Source organism: Melanerpes formicivorus, unplaced genomic scaffold, assembly GCF_026170545.1.
Source record: "Melanerpes formicivorus ecotype bairdi unplaced genomic scaffold, bMelFor1.0.p_v2 SCAF_2, whole genome shotgun sequence".
NCBI lineage: Eukaryota > Metazoa > Chordata > Aves > Piciformes > Picidae > Melanerpes > Melanerpes formicivorus.
Window position 1 is genome coordinate 36191429 of NW_027142354.1, and position 18235 is coordinate 36209663.

The 18235-nt window shown below is 42.9% G+C and overlaps 1 protein-coding gene across 2 annotated transcripts in view; it reads left to right on the forward strand.

Moving 5' to 3' along the window:
* The window catches only part of VIT (vitrin), a 53638-nt gene that overhangs the window by 26933 nt on the left and 8470 nt on the right, over positions 1–18235 (forward strand). The window contains exons 6-13 of one of the 2 annotated variants that reach the window (XM_068156233.1): positions 1767–1844; positions 4350–4421; positions 6250–6441; positions 6971–7021; positions 9820–9858; positions 9960–10016; positions 10643–10714; positions 13244–13291. In XM_068156233.1, the coding sequence (XP_068012334.1) occupies positions 1767–1844; positions 4350–4421; positions 6250–6441; positions 6971–7021; positions 9820–9858; positions 9960–10016; positions 10643–10714; positions 13244–13291 (609 nt within the window). The remainder of the gene's footprint in view (positions 1–1766; positions 1845–4349; positions 4422–6249; positions 6442–6970; positions 7022–9819; positions 9859–9959; positions 10017–10642; positions 10715–13243; positions 13292–18235) is intronic. The other variant, XM_068156242.1, reaches the window with a different exon arrangement.

An 18235-nucleotide genomic window follows, 5' to 3' on the forward strand; every position in this document is an offset into this window, starting at 1 on the left:
AAAATCCCAGACTCCAGGAACAGCCAGCATCCCCATGCTAGCAAGTTAATAAACTTGCACAGTAGTGGGCTTCAGGTTTGCATTAGAAAGAGGCTTAGCACATAAATATTTTAAATTAGAATCATATTACTAATATATTGCTGCATCCATATACCAACTACTCATACTTGATAATTCTGTCTCTGCTGGGGATAAAGAAATGTATTTAGAAATCATCTGCAACCCTGTAACTTTTCCATCTTTCCACCAAATTGGCAGAAGAGCTCACTAGTCCTGTTCAGCTCTGGATCCCAGTTTTGTCTGGAGGGGAGTAGATGTGAAGACCTTTTCTGCTGCACTTAGGCCAGCTTCTGCGAGAGACCAAAGGGCAAGAAGGAAGCTCTTCACAGCTTGTCCTTGAGTGCCAACTTGTCACCTCTGGTCTTTGCTGGATCTGTGTTGACCTCAGTGGAGCTGCTCTCAGTTCATACCATTGTAAATGAGAAATGGAATAGCTCCTTACATCATTGCTTCATTAGTAACTCAAACTGACTTACTCATCTAAGGTTTTTTTAATAACATGACATTTCAGAGAGGCATAAAACAAAGGAGATGGGACATGGAAAAAAGGACAAATAACAGTTCCTCATCAGCTCCATGGCCACCCCTGCACATAGAGAACCAGTTCTTCTGGCATATACCCTTCATTTCATGTCATGACAGGGGAAACAGCACCCAATTCCCATGAGTGGCTCAGTCTGCAGCAGCTAATTTTGTTTAGGGCTGTTGATCCCTGGATTAATCAGCCAGGATAACAACTGACATGCTCACAGTGCCCTACACACACCTTCTTACAAGAATCTGCCATGGAAATAAAGGAAAGCAAACCTAGTAGCACCATTATGACTCAGGTTTTGCAGGAGCTGGAGGTAGATGTCACTTCAGGTGGTCCAGATATATGACATAGCACAACATCTTGTAGAGAGTCACCAGGGTCTGGAGGTCCTACATCCACCAACAACTAAAGGCCAGAACAGTCTTCCCTACTCTGGGCTTCTCTGCAACACTTTTCATTCAATGATATATGGGAATACAAAAACTGCCCCAAGAGATGGAATTGAATGGCCACATGTACCAATAGAGACTGCATCTGCTGTGACACTAAAAAGATTTGTGGTTTAAAGCTTAACTGGGAAACATAGCTCATTGTTTTAAGACAGGACTCTCATTTTAGATCTAAATACAGGTACCATATGTTCCCACACAGAAGCACAGCCTTCTTTCACTGCTATTACTGCAAAACACTGCTGCCAGAAATGGCATCTTGCAAAAGTGAGGTAAGAGAAGAATGCTGTGTGCGTGACAAAGTGAATCCCACATCAAATATGCTTTCTAAGTCAACTGCATAATCAGGCACTGGAAAAATGCTGCCCAGGGAAGCTGTGGGTTTAGATACAGGCTATACAAATTGGCCTCCATAAGCTTAACAGCATTTGAGAGAAATGGAATGAACTAAATGACTTCTTCAGCCTTCCAGGACTGTGTTTTCATGCTTTCTAATTTTTTTTTTTTATTATTATTATTTTTTTTGTGATGCTGGATTTAGGCAATTTTAGGTATTTTTAGTGGCATGGTTTTGAGATTCTACCATCAGAGAAATCTTCAAGAAAATAAACTGGACAGCCAAGAAGTGGGGTCTGATTCTGAACAAACATGTTAAATGAGAATTTTATTGTGTGTCAAGTAAGACTATTTTGAGATGCTTTCTAATGCTTTTTCTGTTGTAGAGGGCAAGCCAAGAAAAGGTGTGACGTATCCATCAACTCTTGAATATTCTTCTTCAAAAAGCACAGTTGTTAAATCAGGCAAGTAATTGTGAGTGACTTTCCCTTGCAACCATTCACAACTAGCTGTTGGAGCTTCTCAGTTGTGTAATTCAAAACATAATTACTCACAGTCAAAAGTTCATGCATCCTTTATTAGCTCATCCAAATCCCTCATGCCTTTTTTTTGTTGGTTTTTTTTTTGGTATGTTAAGCATATGGAAATAATCCTAGACAATTTCTATTTTTCAGTCATGTTTCAGACTTCTGTCTCCAAGTAGTTTCTCCCTTGTTTTAGATCTGTTAGTGTCTAAGATGCTGTACTGATTATAGGAAAGCATTTGAGGTTATACATGTTGACGTTCTGCCAATGCTAGTCATGTTATCCTATGGGATATTCAGTGTTGAGAGTACAATAATCAACAGTAACATAATACTAATGACATAGATGACAATGTGCAGTAGCTTTATCTAAGGATGTCAGGATAAGGAATTAATCTGTTTAAATCATAGAATCATAGAATCAGTCAGGGCTGGAAGGGACTACAAGGATCATCTAGTTCCAACCCCCCTGCCATGGGCAGGGACACCTCACACTAGATCAGTCTGGCCAGAGCCTCATCCAGCCTGGCCTTAAACACCTCCAGGGATGGGGCCTCAACCACCTCCCTGGACAACCCATTCCAGGGCTTCACCACTCTCATGGTGAAATAATTTAGCTCTCTTCAGAGGTCTTTGATTAAGTCTTGCACTAGGTAATAGTCAGTATTCAAATACACATGAAGTGCCTCTGTCACTGAAGTAACACTTATTTGTGCCCACTGTAACAAGTGTGTGATGTTCAGACCCTTCCTTGACAGCGTGAATGAAAACAAAATTAATGTCTCATAATAGTACACACTTCCCTAACACAGTTCCTTCAGTGATTGCTCAGCATGAGCCTTCCTAAGCTTACTCACTGTGACCATATCTTAATAATGTCCATTTTTTTCTAAGAGTTACTAAAACCACATCTCAACATTCCCAAAGTATCAGCCCAAGCATCTCACACCAGACCAGAGATAAATACAGTCAAAACAGAGCTCAGCAGGCTGCAGGCAACAATTACTTCCACCAATGCTAAAACCTAGATGATGTCAGAATCAATGTAGAAATGGGGAGCATCATCAAACTACATCTCAGTCATGCAAACAAAATATCAGGATCCTGTTCCTGCAGCAAACCAAAGACACAAAGTGCTTCCCTCACTTTGTTCTTAAATCAAGTAGTGTGAATGAAAAAGGATTTCAGCAACAAAGACTGCACACTCACACAGTGAACACCCAGGATGAGCAAATTAGCAAATAACTGTTACAAACCCAGTGACTGAGGATGCCATTGCCTTGCTTTGCACAGCCCTGTGCCATGGGTCACAATCCATCTTTCCTGAGCCTCAATTGGGCCCATCAGACTTCCTTAGCCCTGCCGCTTTGGCTCAGGACTATGGTGCCAGGATCATCTTGGGATAGAGGATTTCCTACTTATTTTTTTATTCTCTAAAAGCTACCTTCTTCTGATTTAAATTATAGAGACAATGTTGTTTACTTGGACACTTAAACCCATTATCTGTAGGAGGTAAAGGCAGTTCTTTGAGGATTACACTTACCTGCTATCAGATTAGTAAAAATTCCTGCTTCACACCTGATCAGCTGCCAGAGATGCAATTTTGGTTCTCATCCCAAGGACGCTGGAGAGCCATAGTGCTTGGCATTTCTTAAAAAGCTGCTGCTCATTATAGGGCTTCCCAAATGCTGGGCACAGCAAGAAAAATCTTCCCAAAACTGTAACTTTCCACAGCTGCTAAAAACAATGAAAAAATGTTGGTTTAACAAATAATATATTTTTTTAGGAAACCATTAAACCTGGAGGAGTTTCTCAAATAGGTTAATGCTGCCAAAAGAGCTAGAGAAAGTTGAAAACTGGAAGATCAAAATCCTCCAGTAGTCAGTCAGACATAAAAGCAGAGGCAGATTCTTTTGAAGGGCAGCAGTAAATGAACTCCAATAGAGTACTTTCCATGTACTTTGCTAACTTTGGGTGGAAATAAAAACAAATGAAGAAAATCTCTCTTTTCCTTTGGAGCCAGCCCACGGCATTCAGGATTTAGGCAAGCAAAAACTAAATCTGAGTACAAATCAGTGGCTGATATATTGCATGATAGGTGGTGTTCCCCAAGCATCCTACACACAGTGACCCCATTTCTCAGGACACATTGCTACTCAGAGGAAAAATCAACAACATGACGCGTTAATGTTATGAGTATTGCTTGCTTCAGAAATTCTATTGTCATTGGCAAGAGCTTTCAGGCAGTGAAAATGCTTAAATTTGGCACACACCCGCACACCCACACAAAAATGGGGTGACTATCTAGAGATACCCAGCCATCACTTCTCTCTGAGAAAGCTCTGGATAGTCTGACCTGCCTCTGAGGACTAGTAATCTCAAAATAACAGATTTTAACCTTTTTTCCCTCTGCTGCCTTCACTAATGTGCTCAATTTTGTTTCAGAGCCTAAAAAGCCAGAACAAGACCTAAAAGCTACAAAGACTGCAGATGCATCAGAAAAGGCATCAGAACAAGGTATGGATTGGGGATCCTGGCACTTTTTTACACTATCTGTCCCAGTCTAAACTACCTGCCAATGCTTATAGGAAGCAGCCCGACACTGGTAACACATATAGCTTTACCTCTCCCATCCAAGCTCCTGTCTACAGTCTTTTCCACTAAATTAAGTCCACTATGTGAGCGCCTGCAATGGTGCTTGAAGGACATCTGCCATTTCAGAGAGGAGAGGACACCCTCACAGTTTATTTCTATCTCTACTTTGGATGAGTTTAGATGATATGAATTTCAGAAGGCTACATTATGGCTCTCAGCAATTTCCTACGCAGGGCATGTGCTCTGCAAACCCTTTGAAGGTACTGTGAGGGAGATGGTCAGCCTGCCTGCAGGAGTACTGGCAATAGCAAGACCTTGAGAGCTCTCCTCTTATGTTAAAAGCTCTACTACAAATCCAGCCAACATGCACCAAGGCGACATCTTTTCTCTGCTCGTATTATGCTGCTTCCTTGGATTTTCTGCTAATGCTACTCCTTGCAGTCTTGGGTATGAAGCTGGCTGATGTGCCTGCTCTCTGCTCCAGCACCACCCGATCTCAGGGAAAGACTGTGCCCTCGGTCTGTTTTCTTTCAGTGCGGCAGCACAGAGCAGGGCACCATTCAGCCTAAAGAGAGCCATTCATGGTGATTTTTTTCAGCTGAGTTGTTTTGTTTTTCTTCTGAGCTCTCTTTCAGCATTATCCCATTAAAGCTGTCTGAGATCTGAGTTTTTCACTGGCTAGCATTAGGTGGCAATTAATCCACCAGACAGTTTCATGATGATGTGTTCTAAAATGAGAACATCCAGAAATAAAATACAAACCTGTGCTGTGAAGCAGTGAACAGGCTGCACTCCATTCCCTTTCAGTGCACACAGCATGTCATGCCATCCCCAGGGCTATACGCAAGGAGAAGAGGAACAAGACTGAGATGAGCATGGAATATGGTTTAGGGCAGTTTTGGGGTTTTGTGCATGTGTTTTGTTGTTGTTGTTGTTTTGGGGGGGGGGGGGTTTGTTGTTGTTGTTTGGTTTTTTGTAGACAGATGGAGAAGAAAATGGTGAAGGATACATTTTTTTTTTTTTTTCAAGACAATGAATTGATCGAACTGCAATTGTGTTAACAATCTTGTACAAAGATACTTAGGATGCAAATCTTGCAACTAGAAATGTCTCTGTTTTCACAACAGATGAGACATTTTAAAAGGAGTAGCGACTGTGAGATGAGTCAAAGTTAGACGAAAGCGACACCTCCCAGGTGGTGCTACCACTCCTCTCATCCAAAGCCCTAACACTCACTGCTCAGGCTCCGACCTGCTCCCCAATCCCCTTTACTTAAAAGCTGTCTTTCTGCCAAAGCATTTCAGTGCTGCGGTGGGCAATGCATATTTTATTCTGGTCTATGACTCACAATGGCCATCTTTTATTACCAGATGTCAGTTGGTTTCCATTTATACAGACTTGCTAAATTGCTTAATTACACTGAGAAAAGATAATGGCAAAACAGAAACTGTAACTGGCTAGTTGAACCATTTCCCAAGCCTGAGACATCTGTCAGGGTTGATAGATGCTCATGGCCAAAGCAGAAAAGTGGAGGGGAAACAGGGAAGACTGCAGCAGGTTATTGTCAGCACCCTCCAGAGAGGCACCTGTGCTACAGATCCACACAACAATGAAGGCACTAATGGCCTCACATATAAAGATGCTTGTAGACCTCCTAAGGAGAACGTCAGTGTCTGGTTGCCTTAAACAGTGAGCATTATTAATGAAGCTTCCATGCATGCCACACATCCTGCTGCCAATGTTCCTACAGGGGACGCAGTCCACACAGAGCATGAGTCATCTCCGGTGGTGAAACCAGCTACACAAATGGCCATTACCACCCCAACACCAATGACCACAACGATGGACCCTTACACTACAGCACCAACCACAATACCTGCAACAACCAAAACCACAACTGCAGCTAAGCCAAGACCCGGACTGCACAGGGTCAGAGATATAGGTCAGAACTATGAATGTTTGTGTTCCTTTCCTCCTGCCTTGAAGCTTTCTTAAAACTTAATGAATAAGACATACAGCTGAATATACCACGATTTAGTGGATCACAAATTCAGTAATTCAATGAAGAAATATTATGAGTGGATAAAACCATTGATTCCAGCAGATGGGCTGGTTATAGTTGTGCCTTTGAGATACACACCAAACTTGTGTGTCTTACATAAATACAAGCGTGTAGATTCTCTGAGGGTTCATCTGCAGTGAAATTATAGCCAGCCATTATCTTTATATATACTATACTGGTATATAAACTTACTCATGTGGGAACAAGCTCTCCATCCCCAAATGCTGTCATGCTTTTAAGGTGTAGGAATCAACGAATAGTTCTTTGATCTATCTGTCTGGACTGAAACCTCGTTTTCCTTAATCTTTCCTTCTCCATTTATTCTCATTCAAGAACATTGGGGATGGGGGGAGGGGAGGTGGGGGGGGCATGCTAGTTCAATAGCTGAAAATTAAAATCTCTTTTTCAGGTTCTAGCAGTGTCCATCCAGCATACTCATCTGTAGTAGCTGCAGCATCAAGTAAGTATGGTGAAACATGCCACAAGGCTTGCAGTACAGTGTATTTTAAGGCAGCAATGACTCCATAACTTTTCTAACCTCAGAAAACTCAATGACTGAATCCAAATCTGAATTTAAAAAAAAACCAAAACCCAGACATTTGGCCTGAATGTCAGAAACAGTGATGATCCACAGCTCTGGGGAAGACATTCTAGTGAATGTATGTGCTGGGTTTCACATCACCTAACACAAAGCTTCTGCTTGAATCATGTTTTCTTACTGCTTCTGTTAGTCTTACTTTCTGAAAGGAAGATCTGATAACAGTTGTAAGATACATGATGCAGAGGGCTGCACAGACTTCTAAACTTAGGGCTGAGGGCTCTGAAATGCTGACTTAGGCTAAATCAATGTTCTTTCAACAACCCAACCAGATAATGTTTGGACTTGATGTTACAGGTCTTTTCCAAACTACTCTATGATTCTCTGGCTTTGCTCCATCACAGTACTCCTGCTTTAAAGACTTTATATGGCAAAAGCGATAAATGAAAAAGTGCTGATGCAACTAGCATGACATTTGACAGCTTATTCCTTTCTGCCCTGCTAGCAAGTGAAGCACTTCACCCATGCAGTATGAGGCCAAGGATGATCCTGAGGGGGAAGCAGCAACAGAAGCAGGCTTTGAAAGTGTGCAAAGTCACTCCTACTCTCTGAACAACTCTTAAGTTCAGCCATGCCCTGGTACAATGACAACTTCAGTCTCTTTGCAGCAGCAGTTAACCAAGCACACAAACTCACTTGCCCTCTCCCATCCCAGCTCTCCAAGCAGTCCTTTCTTTCACAGCTGTTTGGGCCCCAGATAAGGATTGGGAATAAGTCCAGTGCTTCTATGAACACTGCAACCATAAACAATGTCACAATACTCAGTGCCACTCTGAGGCACCAAACATCAGACAGCAAGAGCCTCAAGCATCCTCAAGCAAGACACTGCTCTGTACCCTTTGCCCAGCCCAATTCAATGGCAGTTTCTCTTTTCAAACATGAGCTCTAACTGCACTACTTTCATCCTCAGCTGCAACTTCCCACAGTAATAAAAAGAAAAGTGGGGGCAGGGGGAAGGAAAAAAGAAACCAACCAATCAAACAAACAAACCAAAAGCCTAAGGAGGCAATAGTGGTGTAAGTGGTAGAGAAAGCATTGAATGCTCTTCTCCAGCAGCTCATGACCACAAGGGTTCAGCAAGCACTGGGTGAGGGCTCCATCCTGGCACTTGGAAGAACAGCTGGCATTTTTTGGAACCTGCCTTTCCTCTCAAGTTAACCCTGACTATCTAGCTTATCAAAGGGGCTGACTGAGTTACAGAAGGTCAGGCACGTTTTGTGCATGGAGTAGCTGCTCTGCAAATCTGTTCCCATAATTTGCAAGGTCCACTCCAATTTGCATTTCTCTCTGTTGTCCCCATCCTTTACTGCATCCACAGCTTCCTGCTCATTACAGAACTTGCCTCAACAAAGACTTCTCTACTCCACTGCTATAATTTCTGATCTAGTCCTTGGGATTCACCTGGTGACTATCCATTCCCAGTTTGTTACAGACTTCTAGTCCTGCTTCAACCTCCAGCTAACACAGAGCTTTGCTTTAATGAACACATACTGCAGGCTCACCAGCATCTCAGATTTTAAGAACAAGCCTTGCAGACCATGGAAGTGCAATTCCAACCTTTTTTCCCACTACCTCCACTGCATTTGCCCCAGCCAGCAATAGCATGGCAGAAACCAGGTTACTGAAAGGATGGTGGTAGCACATCTTCGGGAGGTACAGCAAGAGAGAACAGTCCCAAGGCACCATCAAAAGAAGCATAAGGAGAAATCCATGTTGCTAACATGGGTGTGGAGGGTAGGGTCAATTCATTTAAAAAGTGGTATAAAATACTTCTGATAGTGAGCTAATCTCTCACCATCTTGTCTTCTGTTTTGGCTGACCTCGCAAAGGGTATTACACACATACTTGGGCTCAGCTGTGGTAAAGCTAAGACAAGGTGAGCTGTCAGGCTCAGAGTTAATTTTCTTCCACATCTTTGGCATGTATAGATCTCCTGCATGGAAAGCATGCACAATCCCATACAACTGGGAGACTTTTCCCTCCACAACCTGAAAACTCTTTTTGGACTAGCTGTGGTCCATCTGGACCCATAGCTACAAGCTTATAGAATTAAAAGCCATATCAATTTTGGTAGATGACCCAAAAACTGGATCTCTTTGGCATCTGGAGTTTACAAAGTCTCTCAGGACAGCTCCTAGAAATCCCATCAAAGGGCCTCCAGTGATCTGTGAAAGTTCAAGGCTGGGTCAAACACAAGGTATCTGCTGTCACCTGATTTTGCAAGATCAAGTTCTCAAGGAGCAGCAATTCCTGTTTTTTGAGACAACCATTTGAAACAGTGTCATTCATATTTCATTGATTAAAAAACATTTCACATGCCCCTGCCCAGTGTTCACAGGAGTCAGCTAGAACATTCCCACCAATTTCACCAGGCTTTGGAATTAATCCTTCTGGGAAAGCTGATGAATAGAGGCTTGTTGAAAGATAAGTTTGTTAAGAAGCTTCTCAAGAATAATTAATGAAAAGAAAAGCATGATTCAAGAAGTGGTTTTCAACTGCAATTTTTTTGAGCCTTTAGTACTGAACAATGGGAATTTAATTTTTAAGTGGGCCATTAACTCTGACAGCTATAAAATGGGACTCAGTGGAAAAGCCAGGTAGCAGCAGTTCTGAGCCAAACATGGTATAAATAACACTTTTCTGTTTTAATGTCTACTTAGGACAGGTTCAGACTGTCCAAGGAAGAGAACAGAATACAGGTATGTCTTAAATGAATAATAACTAGTAGATGTGAATTGATAGAATACTACAAAACCTTGTGTTTAAGTTCCATATACTAACCAATATAGTATTTTCAAAGCATTCAGGGGCACTTCCACCTTTGCAAGTAACAGGAACATTTTACGACCAAATACAGGTAAGAGCATTATAGCACTTTCTCTAATTTCTCCCCATTGCTCGTCCTACCACTCACATCTACTGAGCCATGCAGTAATGCACACTTTTTCACTCCTAACCACGTTTGTAGCAGGATGCAGTGAAAGCAGATACCACTCTGGTTATTGCTCAACAATCGTGTAACTTTTAGGGGGAAACAATGAAACAGGAATAGTTGAACTTAGAATTGTTCTCGAAATAGTATTCTAAAACCACTTATAAAGGTCATCTACGACACTTGCTGTTGCAAAATAAGAAGGGAACTTTGTGTCTGTGTAAGTATGGAGGGGGAAGGCCCAACCCTGAAAGGAGACACATTTTCAGTTTCAGGGCCCTAAGCATGATCAGCATCTCAGGAGCCACTACCAGTTGTTTCAGTGCACCAGTGAATAGCTGCACTGTGCAGCACCTACTAACACCTAAGCTCTTCTGCTTTTGCCAACTTCTTTTGGCTTTTAAATTGTTACTTTTAATTCATAGTTTCCATATTCCTTTTTCAATTAGTTTGAAAACATGTACAGAGAAACAAATCAGGGCCACCACAAGCTTTATGATTGTATTTCTCTCTCCTTGCCTACTGGTGGTCTAACCTCTCACCTCTGTCAGATCATGCAGGTATTCAGCGCCAAGAGCCTGTTGCCACCTTCCAGAGGGCTGCCGGCTCTCCAGCCCACCTGGGTGAGCAAGACTGATAGCAGCAGATTATTCTGCTCTCTTTCATAGTTTTAGCAACAACAAATTAGCCCTCAGGCAGTACTGCATAATGTTTTCACGTGTCCTGGAGGAGGACCAGGGTAAGCTTTATGCACTGAATGCCAACTAGCAGCTTCTTAAATTGAAAAGTGAGCTGTTGTTTCAGGACATGGGAATCAGCATCTGCCGCAGTGCTTGTGATTTTCCTTATTTGTTCGTTAAAATGAAAAACAGAAAACTAGCTCTGTGCAGCCTATCAGGTCTATGATTAAACTAAATTTTCTGTTCCTGTTGTTCCCAGGAGCCTCCAGGCAGATTGCAGCCATAGAGGCTGCCTTTAATAATGATGGTAGAAACACCACCTATATTTTCCTGGCAATACAATTCACCACCCCTCACAAGAAAGCAGTCCTGTCACAGCAGGCACTCTGCAAGGCCACTGACAACTTCCCTGAACTCCAGAGTACTCACTGCACATACAACTCTCCCTTGATGGGACAGACAAATTTCTTAGGGTGGAATTTGTCCAGAAGCAGCCAGAACAGGGTGAGGGATGGGAACTGGGATGGCAGATAGGCAGGCAGGTCTGCCTCTTACTAACAAGGGTCACAGACCCACAAAGTTCCAACAACAAAAGCAGAGTAGGTCCACTGGTGATACCCCAGACCAACAACCTAGGCTGCCAGGCAAGTCCTCTATGATAAGTCAGATCGGACCACAACTGGGGCAGGATACCATACCAGCAAGGCAAGGTCAGAAATAGGACAGCAAGGTACAAAACTGGGCACACATACAGAGAGCAAAGGCAGAGGTGTGTACTTACATGCTATCCCTGAGCAGCATGAGTGCACACTTACCACAGCCCTTTCTCACACAGAGTCCTTGCTCCAGCTTCACTGTTTCTCCCAAGCCTGCAACAAGACAACAGAGCTTTGCTGTGGCACAGCTAACCTCTAGCATGGGCAACAAAACCTCCTGGGAAGGTAGAGGCTGCAGCACATAAGAGTACTTTCGTGAGAGCTGGGAAGCACAGGAGGAGTATTTCAACAGAAGAGAGAAAAGTGATCATTGACATTTTCATATTATGCTCCCTGGGTAATACCCATCAAGTTTACCCAGCAATCTCCCCATAAAAATCACAATTTGTAGTTGACCTAGTTACAGCATATTTAAAGTGATTATCTCTCTCCAGCTCCTAAAATTTACTCTCTTCTCTCACTTTTGTACTCTTCTTCTTGTTTCAGTTAGCTTCTCATCATTCTGATTTCTAATTGTGTTTGCCTTTCTTACATTTTTTGGCCATAGCAATCTCACAGCCATTTTTTTTTTCTCATTTCACATTTTCTGTGCTTACCCAATTTCTCTTGTCCTTGTCAAAATCCAATGCCCACCTTTACAGCAGAGAGAGGGGGGCAATTTTTTAATTTATTTTTTTTTGCTGGACTGAACACCAGAGCAAGTATGTTGCCTATACTTCCGTGTGTATCGCTACAGAATTCTCTGTGCTTTGCTTTCCTTAGGCATTGCTCAGCATAAGGAGGGAAAGGGATCTGGATAAATCACTTTAGCCTATGAAACATGACATGGTTCCTCCTGCACCTCAGGGAAATCACACATCTTATTCAGCCATCTGTCTCATGCAACAACTGTCCCTCCCTAAGAGAAGCTGATAGCTGCTCACTGGGATGGCAATCTAAGGACAAGGTCAGTGCTCTCACTAGGCTGGAGAACGCTGGCAAGCCCATGACTTTTTCCAGACCTACATAGTGGTTCACCCACTGGCTCTACACAAGAGCACACCAGCGGCCAGTTTGAGTAGGAAACTCGGGCACAGGATGCAGTACAGATTTGATGGGCCTGAGTTAGATGTCTTTGTAAACCACCCTGAACAAACCTGGAGATGGACTGTGAGCAATCCAGGGATTCCTGGCTCTGTTCTTGTCCTACTCAGCTACAAGGACTGTCACCCAGCTATAATCTGGAGCAAAACATCACGTTTTGGGAAAGCTCTCCAGCAGGCTCCAAAAACAAAGATACTTTGAGGTTTATTTATGAAAGCAGCACTTTTGATGAAGTTTTCCATGCATGATAGGCTTCAAGAAAAAAATTAGACAACTTCTTTGTGTTTGGATGGGCTGAAGGAATAGAGCAATCTGTAGGTGAGAGGTATTTGCAGATTTTCAGTAGAAAACAGTCTAAGCCAAGCAAAAATATACTGAAGTCAGTCTGCTTGCCTCAGTATCAATGCAATTTAGAGGAATAAAACCAAAAGAGATTTAAAGAAGCATATTTAAAGTAACAAAAAAAGTTTAGTGCCCTGAAGGCAGTGACACAAGACTCCTAAACTTAGCTTGAAATGTGCACATAAAAGATTCCAGGATTACTGATTTCCTTAGCTGTTAATGACAACTCACTGTATGAGCTGACCTTTCTAAACTGACTCAGAATTTTGTAATCTCTAGTAATTCCACTATTTTCAGTAATATTTTTTTTTCTCTCTTTCATATGTGAAAGCAATGGAAACAGACTTATGGAAACCTGGATTGAGCTTTTTTGACACAGGTAAATAAAGCATCCAATAACTGGTCTGGGAATAATTGTTTTTCATCACATGGGAACAGCTAAATCTAATAGTTAAGCTCATGACACTGCTGATCATCTCATTTTAAGGAAAAATGACTGTATTTCAAATTTTAAATGCCATATGTCTTTACATCTTAGTAGTTAAAGTTATTTTGTGCTTGCATCAGTCTCGAGTTCCTGCTTAAAGCAGGAGCAGAACAGATGAGCTCTAGAAAAAGTTGGCAGATACACTAAAGGAAAAGGGGGTTTAGCTTCTGAAGTCCATTTGTAAATAAGGTATTTTGGGAATGCCACAGTCGGAATTGCAGTTTAGAGCAGCAATCAGTGAAGACAATGGCAGAGTATTTTGATGTCAATCTACTTAGGAAAGACATTCAGATATGAAAAGGAGGGTTTAAGCTGAACATAAAGAATAATGACCACCATGTAAATTTTCTGACGTTTTAGCCTTAAAAACTGACAATATGGAGATGACAACATTTTTATGGTGATTGGGGGGGGGGGGGGGGGGCGGGGAAGCCACCTATATACCTAGCAGGCTCAAGTAACAAGACAACCAAGATTTGCACAACATTTAATCAGGAGCAGATTCTGTGTGTTTAGTATTCAAGGGATCCCTTATCTGAGGAACATTTAAAGCAGACTACAAAAACTAAAGGCCAGTTCATGGTATTCTGTTACAAGGAGCTGGACCATCCAGCAGAAGATGTCTCTCCCATCACTGGTTTCCTTGTTGGAGAGGGCTGTGCTGGTGGCCTTTATGAAGACTATTCCCTTGAACACTGCTTACACTTCAAAGCTGAGGCATGACTAGCCTTTGCACTAGCTGTGATGAGCAACATAGCCCATATGCAGTAGCTTGCAAATTCAGTGTCAGCAGTGATGGCTGTTGAATCAAAATTTGCATCACCCCAAACATGAACAGATTTCCCTCTTCCAGCACTGGCCATCTGAGCCAGACAGAGGAAACAATTCTAGCCTCAGTGTGCTTATCCAGAAAAATATAAAACTGCTAGGAGTGTAGTGGGGGTCTTCTGAGACAGACAATGACAGATTGCATTAAATGCAATAAGCAGGCAGGCATGGGGGAAGGGATGTTATATTAATAGTTTCTCAGCAACTGAAGTGCCTGCATAGGCTGGTGTGGTAAAGTTTGATGAATTCAGATTGTCACTTCAAAGGAACAGTTTCTGGCATAGATGTAGTCACTGCTGTCTTACTTAAATGAATGAGATGTTTAATCAGCATGGACAGCTGTGACAATCAGTGAAGGGAACTTTAATTAGCATGGAGTAGACTGCCCATGCAGCAAGTTGAAATTCCCATGGCAAAAACAATATTAAATTGGACTGGCAGAACAGGGAGGCCCATAGAGACTGACCACCTCCCTAATTAGTTGGGAAAGATTGTTTGGTGGGTGTCCTTATTGTTATATTAAGCACAACTCTGCTAACTGACCAACAACCTTTAAGAACTAGTAATTGCACTTGTAAATAGAAAAGTGCTGCATTGCCTACACTTGGGTTTTTCACACCAACAAAGCTAATATCAACCATATGCCTAGGCAAGGAGTACAGATTTTATTGGATGGAGATAAATGCACGAGGCAGATAGCTGTGAATTAATTTCCCTATACAATTTAATTGCTAAAATGAAAGGCACATGTTAATATCTGATTTCACTAGTGTTAAAACCACCTACTTTCTGTCCTACGAATAAGGCAAGTGGGGGAACTGCACATATGGGATACCAAGCTGGCACATGTGAAGTACATAGTACACAGGCTGCAGGATGAAGTGTGCCTTTGTTTTATTACTGAGGAACTTTTATGTACCCTTATAATTAAAGCCTGTACTGGAATATATACCGTCATGAGAGCAAGCTGCTACCTATTTCAGGTTTTAAAGGGCAAAAAATCACAATCATTATTATCCATGTGGTTAACAAAGAGAGGCTACGTATGTCACTGCTCCCAAAAAGAAAGCATATGAGATATGACAGAAAAATTCTCTTATCACCCATTACTTCTGCATCAGATAAACCTACCATAAGCCAACAAAACCAGACATCTTGCCTCCCAGCCACCTTTTGTCCAGGTACCTACATGGCCAGAGGGACCTTTGTCAGGGAGCTGGTCCAGCCTGTCATTAGCCTTTATCTTTATTCCTAGTTTAACTATGCTGTTTTGTCCTTCTCTTTGCATCCCACTGTCACCAGGCAGGCACAGAGGCCAGTGGAGGAGCAGGCAGGAGGGTACTCAGTGAGAGGAGGGCTTTGCCTTTGGGTGGTGGGGCTGGTTTGCACCACCTGAAAGCATCCATGGAACTGTGCTTACAAGTATTCACACACAGGCAAAGCAAGGGCAAAGAGGGGACATTGCCAAATCGCACTGATGAGCTTTTCCTCTCTGGGGTTTGGGAGGCTCTAGATGCTTGTGGAGTGGCAGGCTCACCAGACATAAGTGGACAGCCCAGATTCAACCTGCAAGGAACAGAGGCCCTTGTCCACTGCCTTCACAGTGTGCTCCTGCAGCTCCTGCTTCTTTTCTTTGCTTGCCCTGGCTGTTGAACCACCCTCCTTTGTGGAGCAGCCACCAACACACACCAGCCTAGGCTCCAAATTCACTCTTCTCCTCTAACCCTGTCCTGTTTCTGCCCTCTGCACTGGTGCTGCCTGCATCTTGTTACACTTATACCACCCCAGATCACACTTGTGTCTCCCCATGCCTCCAGCTGGTGAGCTTGACCCCATCAAGTATTTTCACTGAAATCCTCCTCAGTCACCTGCACTGCTCAGTGCCTCACATGCAGAGGCTTCTCTCTCAAGAGCAGCAGCTGCACCTGTACAGGATTTGCCTCATGTCCTGGCTCAGACCAAAGGCAGATATGGCCCTGGCAGCACGACTTTCAGGCCTGAGAAAAGTCAGAAATGTTTGCCACAGCAGAGATCAGTGGACAGAGCTGTTTTGAGTCACCTCTGTCACAAAAACATCACTTTCTCTCAGTGAGGAGCTAGTGCCGCACCTCAGGCAGAGCTACCCCAGCACTGCCACACTATTTCCCGATGATGATGCTTCCTCTACCCAAATGGGCCTATTGTTGGCAACCACACAACAGGAACCCTTTTTTCTTTTGCCCTGTGTGGGACTTCATCCCAGGTGTGAAGAGGAGGGGCAAGACAAGAGGTGCAGGCCTGCAACACGCTGGACAACAACTCTAAACAAGAGGGATGAAGCCACCTGGAGTCTGGCTCACCAGCCCACCCTTGAACGGCTCCAGTAACTGTGAGGTTGAGGCATTTATAACACAAAAACCAGTGTCAGGATGGGTGGATAGCCCTTATGCCTCACCCAGAAAACATCTGCTCCAAAGCTCGGGTAGGAGACAGGAAGGCTGCATACAGGGGCTGCAGGCACCATGTGTGCAGTGCCAAAAAGTGACACCTGTCCTGGGGCTGTCGTGACCTAGTCAAGGAAATCCTTAAACAAAATAAATCACTTGCCCTTCTTGTAAGCAAAGCAGAGCCAATCTTTGTGCCCATTACCAGTTTCATTCACATGACCACATGAGGCCAAGCCCAGCACTCCAGCTAGTTTAGTGTCCTGTCTCTAGCAACAGGCAATAGTGGATGCCTGAGGATGAATGAAGCAGGTAAATCACTCATTGCTGGTGGTAAAAAATTTGTTTGGTCTCTGCAACAGAAACTTTCTTCACTGGTAGCTAAATTTAAAAAGCAGAAGCCAAAGCAACTTTCCTGTGCTGTCAGGACGCTGCAGTGTGGTATAGCCTCCCAGCAGATCAGGCACCAGGTCAGCTTTACACTGGGCGTGGCATAGTCAGACTTAATACAGACTTGGCTCCTCACCCAAGACTGTGACAAGCTTTCAGCATGCAGGTGGAAGAACTCAAAGTCTTTGCATTTGTCCCTTATGAAAGGTGGATCACTAGCTGTAAGTGGAACTAAAATAGGAGCTGTGATAGAGGGAGCAGGAGCCAGTATTTCCCACCATTGTCTTGGATATTCCCTGCATTATCTTCACCAACCAAATTAGGTAGTACATGCACTCATTTGTTAACACCTCTCATTATATTTATGTGGTAGCCTTCACTGATGTCTCTTAGCTGCCTGCTCTTTACATATACTGATGCTCTCATGACTACTTGCTGGTAGCTAGTTGCTGTGCAAAGACAAACTGTCTTGCACCTAATAATTTTTCATCTTTTTCCTATATTAAGCTCACATTTTCTAAAGTTACCTTTTTACTGTCTCTCTGAAATCTGTAGTCATTCTTTGACTTATTTGGTGATGAAGATTTAAGGAAGTTCCTCCTTTTAAAATAGAAATTAATATAGAGACTACAAAAATAACAGGCCATTCTGCTGTTCTTTTGACCAGATGCTTCCTTGGTGAGCATTTGGTTTGAGGTTGTCTGATCCTTACTGTTTTCTCTGAAGATTATAGCAGCTAAATCCCCTTAACCTTGTCATGCCACAGTGAAAAGAAATAGCTTTTTGCCCTTGCTGGGCAAAGAGATGTTGTACTGTAGGAGACTCTCACGAGACATTCAAGTCATGAGTGAAGTTCAGTGTTTTCAAACCTTCTAATGCCAGCTTAATGATGCCCTGTGAGTCAGTGCATGTCACAAGGACATAAACTCATGCTACTAAGGCTGCTGCAGACTCAGCTAAAATTCATTAGTGACCTGTAACATTGTTTCCCATGACTTGACTGTAGTTCTCTGCCACCCACCCTGTTTCTTTTGTGCTTGCAAAAATAACCCAGTCCCCTGGGAACATCTGAGGAGCTGTAGATTACATTGCTTCCCCAGCTGCAATACTGTGGCATGAGTCATTGCCTGGGTTGTGCAGCTAATTGTAAAGCACAGGTGAGACTCTGCAAGCTAGAGGCTTGTCAGTGATAGTT